General features: G+C 41.1%; 1 protein-coding gene across 4 annotated transcripts in view; it reads left to right on the top strand.

Annotated features, from left to right (window-relative positions):
* Positions 112 to 6,760, top strand: part of LOC104724617 (protein transport protein SEC16A homolog) — a 7,393-nt gene continuing 744 nt past the window's right edge. The window contains exons 1-13 of one of the 4 annotated variants that reach the window (XM_010443147.2): positions 114 to 2,062; positions 2,255 to 2,575; positions 2,671 to 2,799; positions 2,884 to 3,006; positions 3,090 to 3,260; positions 3,573 to 3,707; positions 3,785 to 3,919; positions 4,082 to 4,209; positions 4,293 to 4,401; positions 4,686 to 5,006; positions 5,215 to 5,358; positions 5,439 to 5,737; positions 6,068 to 6,525. In XM_010443147.2, the coding sequence (XP_010441449.1) occupies positions 437 to 2,062; positions 2,255 to 2,575; positions 2,671 to 2,799; positions 2,884 to 3,006; positions 3,090 to 3,260; positions 3,573 to 3,707; positions 3,785 to 3,919; positions 4,082 to 4,209; positions 4,293 to 4,401; positions 4,686 to 5,006; positions 5,215 to 5,358; positions 5,439 to 5,737; positions 6,068 to 6,525 (4,099 nt within the window). In that variant the 5' untranslated portion in view covers positions 114 to 436. Of the gene's footprint in view, positions 2,063 to 2,254; positions 2,576 to 2,670; positions 2,800 to 2,883; positions 3,007 to 3,089; positions 3,261 to 3,572; positions 3,708 to 3,784; positions 3,920 to 4,081; positions 4,210 to 4,292; positions 4,402 to 4,685; positions 5,007 to 5,214; positions 5,359 to 5,438; positions 5,738 to 6,067; positions 6,738 to 6,760 lie in introns of those variants that run through there. The other 3 variants (XM_010443149.2, XM_010443146.2, XR_002034197.1) reach the window with 3 other exon arrangements.

Genomic DNA, 6,760 nt, shown 5'->3' with positions numbered 1-6,760 from the left:
ACCAAAATAAAATAAAAAGTTTTTTTTTTTTTTTTTTTTTTTTGACGTCATAAAAATGGATTCATTATGGGCTCATCAATACATAATCGTCCCAATGACGAATTATTAATATAAAAGGGTAATTTCGGAAAAGAGAATCCCAAAACAAGTCAAAGAGTCTCTCTTTCTCTCTCAATCGATCTCGAAGATTTCACCGACTAATCAAATCGGAGTTTCAATCGGAGTTTAGATCCGGGAAATCACCGACGTTTCCTTGCTAGATTTGGATCGTTCTATGCCACTCTCTACTCTATTTGATCTTTGATCTTCTATAAATTTTTTTAACTTTCGTTTTGGATTCTCGGGAGAAAGCTTGCAGATCCATCCATCTCTTTCTGTGATTTTTGTGGGGTTTTAGGGTTAGGGTTTTTAATTTCAATTCCGGTTGTCAAATTTGATGGCTTCGACTGCTGATTTCTTGATGGAGGATCAAACGGACGAGGATTTCTTCGATAAACTTGTTGATGATTCCTATACTCCCACCGCTTCTTCCTCTGCTAAGGAGCTAAAATTCGACGACGGCAGTGACTCTGATGATGCCAAAGCTTTTGCGAATCTCTCTGTTGCTGACGATTTTGTGGGTGATGGAGATGTCGCGTTGAACGAAGCGGTTTTGGGGAACCATGTTGTTGCAAACGAGGGTACGAGTGGCTCGGTGGGAAAAGACGAGCCTTCTTCATCTATTGCCGCCGCGGAAGCTGTTCAACTTGTCAGCAGCGATGCCAATAAGTTAAGGGAGGATGATGTGGTGAGATCGGAGGTTGATGATATCCCACTATCTGAAACAGCAAAAGAAAGTAATTTAGTCGACGGATCTGGGAGTCCTGGGGTTAAGGAGGTTGATTGGGGTTCGTTTTGTGCGGATTCATCTGCCAACGACGGTCGTGGGTTTGGTTCTTACTCTGATTTCTTCACTGAGTTGGATGGACCTGCAGGAGATTTACAGGGAAAGGCGGAGGTAGCTGTGGCCACTGGGGGAAATTTAGTATCTAATGATACAAACAACACAAGTGTTGGTTTGGATCATTCGGCAGGGTTTGAGCAACATCAGGGTCAAGTGCACCACGGTTCTGCAAGCGGGCAGTATGTAGGTGACAGTCAATCTTGGGAAAATCTCTATCCTGGATGGACTTATGATGCAAGCACTGCCCAATGGTATCAAGTTGATGGTCATGATGTAAGCGCTAATTCACAGGAGAGTTATATAAACTCAACAGTTGCTGCTGATAACTCGGATGTTGCTTATCTGAAACAGAGTACAACATCTACAGTGGCTGGCACTACTAAGAGTGTGTCTACTTGGAACCAGGTTTCACAAGTGGGCAGTGGATATCCAGAACACATGGTATTTGACGCCCAGTATCCTGGATGGTACTATGATACAATTGCTCAAGAGTGGCGGTCTCTGGACAGCTACAACCAGGCTTCTCAAACATCCGTAACTGGTGAAGCTCATGATCAGCATGTTCAGAATGGTCATGCTCTTACAGCTATGTATCACAGTAATAGCGAGAGTAGTATGTATAATTTTAATGATAAAAACCAGACATTCAAAGCGCAAGAGTTTCCTATTCAGAGCCAACAAGGAAGTTGGGACCAATCTTACCATGCCAACAACCAGCAGGCTACAAACACTTGGCAATCAATAAATGCAGGTGAACAAGAGTCGGCTGTAATTTCTGATTCATTATCAAGCTTCGGAGGAAACCAGCAATTAGAACCTGCGGCGGAACAGTTTAAGCCAAATGTGATTGGAACTCAGAGCTTCATCCCTCAGCATATGAATGTGGCTAGTGTCACGCAGAATGGACCATTGAGTTTCTCAAACCATTCCTTTAGTAGACAGCAATCTGTAGGTGATGCTCAACAATCTTTTCAGACCAATCAGCTTTTCTCCCCAAGCGCAGGAAGATCATCTGATGGGCGTCCACCACATGCACTTGTTAATTTTGGGTTTGGTGGGAAGCTCATTGTAATGAAGGATAATAATGGCCCTCTGCAGAATTCATCATTTCGAAGTCAGGTTAGTCCTTATGTGTGGATTATCTTTAGTTTATTTTACACCTTGGGAAGTCTATGCCAACTACTGTAGAGCTGTTACTTTTTTTGGGTGCCTATTATTAACATGCATGAAATATATTGTCCAATTGTAACCTCAATAAAGTGAAATTTAATTCTGGTTTAACTGCTGATCTTATTCTATTTGAATTCAAAGGGAACTGGGGGAAGCACCGTCTCTGTCTTAAACTTGGCAGAAGTTATTTCAGGGAGTGTCTCTTATTCAAGTCCCGGGGAAGACTCTTTGAGCTACTTCCGTTGTCTGCATCAACAATCTTTTCCAGGTCCTTTGGTAGGAGGAAATGTTGGAAGCAAAGAGTTGCATAAGTGGATTGATGAGAGACTACTAAATTGTGAATCTTCCAACATGAATTTTTCAAGAGGGAAACTCTTAAAGATGCTTCTTTCTTTGCTCAAAATATCTTGTCAGCATTATGGGAAACTCCGATCTCCTTTTGGCACTGATGCATCGCAAAAGGTGAGCAATTCATGAGATGTCTTGTCAATTATTTTCTTAAAGGAAACATTTGTATAGGTTGCAACTTCCTCATCTTGGTATTTACACTGAAACAGGAGACGGATACTGCAGAAGCAGCAGTCGCCAAACTTTTTGCATTCGCCAAGAAAGATGGCATCCAAAATGGCGGTTATATTCCTTTTAGCCAATGCTTGCAGCATTTACCACCCGAATCACAAATGGAAGTAAGTATTTGACATTAAATCCCATATGCTCTTTCGAAGAATTTTTGTTTTTTCCTGATTAACTCATGTGGAAGATTTTCCCAGGTAACTGCTTCAGATGTTCAGAATCTTCTGGCTTCTGGTAGAAAAATGGAGGCTCTACAATGTGCACAAGAAGGCCATTTATGGGGACCAGCACTTGTTATCGCGGCACAACTTGGGGATCAGGTCCCTTTCCCTTGGTTTCTATAGATCTAGACATATCACTCTCGTTGATGTTTTACTGACATGGTTAATGTCTTTTATTGCAGTTCTATGTAGACACTGTGAAACAAATGGCCCTACGCCATCTGATACCAGGGTCACCTTTACGAACATTGTGCTTGCTGGTTGCTGGACAACCAGAAGAAGTGTTTTCAACTGGAAGTACAAGCGATATCCATTTTCCTGGTTCTGTAAATGTGCCTCAACAAAAACCACAGGTAATACATTAACCATCTATTTCCCCCTGTCAGACAATGTGATAGATTATAGAGAGAAAAAATAAACTTGAAATGTGCCTCAACAACAACCACAGGTAATACATTAACCATCTATTTCTCCCCTGTCAGACAATGCGATAGGTTATAGAGAGAAAAAATAAACTTAAAATGCAATGACAGAAAACGTAGGGTAGAGACAGTTCTCCATCACAGGGATCTAGTTCACTCTTTGATTTTAAAAGACATATTTTCTTCGGCAGCTCTGCCACAGGGAGCTTTTTAATAATGTCTCTTTGTTTCCTTGAAATTCAGTTTGGAAGTAGTAGCATGCAGTGCATGCTTGACAATTGGGAAGAGAATTTGGGTATAATAACTGCTAACAGAACCACAGGTGATGAGCTTGTGATTACTAATCTTGGAGATAACATATGGAAAGAACGGGGAGAGGTGGTTCTCTGCCTTGTTGTATTGTTTTACTTTATGGAAGACTTTATAATGACATTTAGATTACTGTTATGAATCAGATAATTGCGGCGCATATTTGCTATTTAATCGCGGATATGGACTTTGATCCATACTCAGAAAGCGCCAGAATCTGCCTTGTTGGGGCGGACCATTGGAAATGTCCTCGAACATATGCAAGTCCCGAGGCTATACAGGTGATTTTTTTAACACTGTGGATTTTAGTTATCAGAATACTAGACGGAAGATTCTATTTTGAGAATATCATGAATAGAAACTCTGACGAAATTCATGGAGTACACTATTCTTTTTCTTGTTTGATATTGTCTTGATTCGTCGATTGATCTGTACATGGGCAGAGAACAGAGTTATATGAATACTCCAAGACGCTGGGAAACTCTCAGTATATCCTGTCGTCGTTTCAACCATATAAAATCATATATGCCCATATGCTGGCTGAAGTTGGTAAACTTTCGGCTGCACAAAAGTAAGAAGATTCACTTTCCATCATCTACTCCTTAGTTAGACTGTATACGGCTTCTTGATGTCGTTCATCTGTGGCTGTTACAGGTATTGTCAAGCAGTATTAAAATGCCTCAAGACTGGTCGATCATCTGAAGGAGAAATGTTGAAACAGTTTGTTCTATCTCTTGAAGAGAGAATCCGTATCCATCAACAGGTAGAACTTACAAAACTTCTGGTTCCAATAGAATTACATAAAACAGTTGATTTTTCCGGTGTCTTTTACATCTGTTAGCTGCCTTTTCCTTTAAATGGAAATGTGCAAGTTGCCAGAAAAAGAAATTGCAATTGTGAATAAGAATTACGTCTGTGAGGTGTACTTCGATTAAAGATGTAAAAAAAGAAATTTAAACTTTATGGATATCCATACAACTGGGAATAATGTAAAGCTTCTTTTTTTTTTTACTAATGATCCAACCTAATTAGACATTTCTATTTCAGGGCGGGTATGCTGTGAATTTGGCCCCAGCAAAACTTGTTGGAAAACTTATGGGCTTTATTGATAGTGCAGCAAATCGTGTTGTTGGGGGCATGCCACCACCTGCACCACATTCAACAACTGGAAACCTACAGATAAATGAGTATCAACATCAACAGCAGGAAGCGGCGAAGTTACCATATAGTCAATCGGCTAATACAATGTCATCATTGATACCACCTGCTTCAATTGAACCCGTACATGAGTGGGGTGTGAACGGGAGGACAATGGCAGCACATTCTAGAAGTGTATCAGAGCCAGATTTTGGTAGGACGCCAATACAGGTCTATATCACTAGAAAACCATTTCTTTTTCTTCTTTTTTATCAGCAACAGGTGTCCTCATCATGCAATTACCCTATTACCGTGCCGCCTCCCCACCTCGGATAATTCTCTGGATCGAGTAGTCCTAAGGAGGCTTTCCAACTTTACCAACCAAATTGGGTTTAGAAAACCATTGCTTATTGCTGAAATATTTACCTTTTTCTGATAGGATCAGGCTAACTCCGCAAAAGACAAAGCTGCTGATAAGGTGACACAGGTGAAATCAACTCGGACTTTCCCAAGTTCTCGGTTTAGCTTTGATGTCATAGTGAAGAACACTGTAGGGAAGTTCTTCTCTCGGCCATCTAAAGAGGTGCACCTTGCTAGATATTAAGATCGTGATGTATCTTCTTGAACTTATTCTAATCGTTGTGAATCATGCTTTGGGTGAAGGCAAAACTGGGTGAGGAGAATCAGTTCTACTATGATGATAACCTAAAGACATGGGTGCAAAGAGGAGTGGAACCGCCAGCTGAGGAAGCTGCACTACCTCCTCCTCCAACGTTAGGCGCATTACGAAGCAACTCATTGGGCTATGAAAACAAATCTGACATGAAGAACGAGATGTCTCCTACTGGTGGGAGCTGGAGTAGTGGCAGCCCAACTCCGTCGGAAAGTTCGTCTGGAGCCCCACCAGTCTTACAGACCTCGAACCAATTCTCAGCTCGTAGGCGTATGGGTGGGCGTGCAAGGTAAGCAGCCGTTTGAGATAATTCAGATATTAATCTGTGAAGACTATCCTGGATCCTAAATCCTAAATCATGAGCATAAGTGTAGTGTCAGATTAGAATAGCATTAAGGAGAGAATATAAGTGACCATTAATTTATTAGAGCTTTGCGTGTGAGATGGGCATATTTTTCTTGATTGCAGTAACCAGTTGTGCAGCTAAATAATTAGTTATGATTTGTCTGATAGATTACTAAAGAGAAATGCTGGTGAATCAAATGTTCCTTTGTTAGTATTTTACTGTAGATGAGGTGCATGCTTAGAACTGATAATTTAACTCTTATTCTCGGGGCAGATACGTTGACACCTACAATCAAGGCCGTGGAAACTCGTCGAGCATGTTTCAGTCACCTCCCGTACAATCTGCTAAACCACCAATTCCTGCAAAAACAAAATTCTTCGTCCCAGCAGCACCTGCATCGTTTGCAAACGACCAGGTAATGGAATCAGTTAGTGCTGAAACAAGACAGGAGAACTCAGCAGATGAAGCAGTAGTAGGCTCTGCAGGCGCTCCACCCCCAAGCCAGTCGTCATTCCAGTCCCCTACACCATCTCCGATGACAATGCAGAGATTTCCAAGTCTAGACAACATGAGAAGAAGTGGATCAGGAATAAGCCTAGATGGTGATCTTCCTCCTGCAGGTTCAAGAAGAACAGCTTCATGGAGCGGAAGCGTCAACACCTCGTTTATGTCTCCAACGAGTGCATCAACATATAAACCAAGCCCGCTCAATAGTAGCAGTAGCAGTTTAGGAGAGGAGCTTCAGGAAGTGGAACTGTAAGTTGAAAAATCTGTAATATCAACAAAAAAAAAAACAAAAAAAAAGTTTTGCTCACTGACACTGTCACAGGTAGATCCGATGAACCAATCAAATGTTAATCCATGAGTTACCCAAAATATATGGAACACTTACTCTGCTTCTGTCAATGATAGGGGGGCAATATGTAGTATGCAGTTTGTATCATTTGCTTTTTTTTTTTTTTTTTT

Source organism: Camelina sativa, chromosome 11 (genome assembly GCF_000633955.1).
Source record: "Camelina sativa cultivar DH55 chromosome 11, Cs, whole genome shotgun sequence".
NCBI classification, from domain to species: Eukaryota; Viridiplantae; Streptophyta; class Magnoliopsida; order Brassicales; family Brassicaceae; genus Camelina; species Camelina sativa.
Note: the sequence above shows the minus strand (reverse complement) of the source record. Positions and strands in the feature narration are given on the sequence as shown.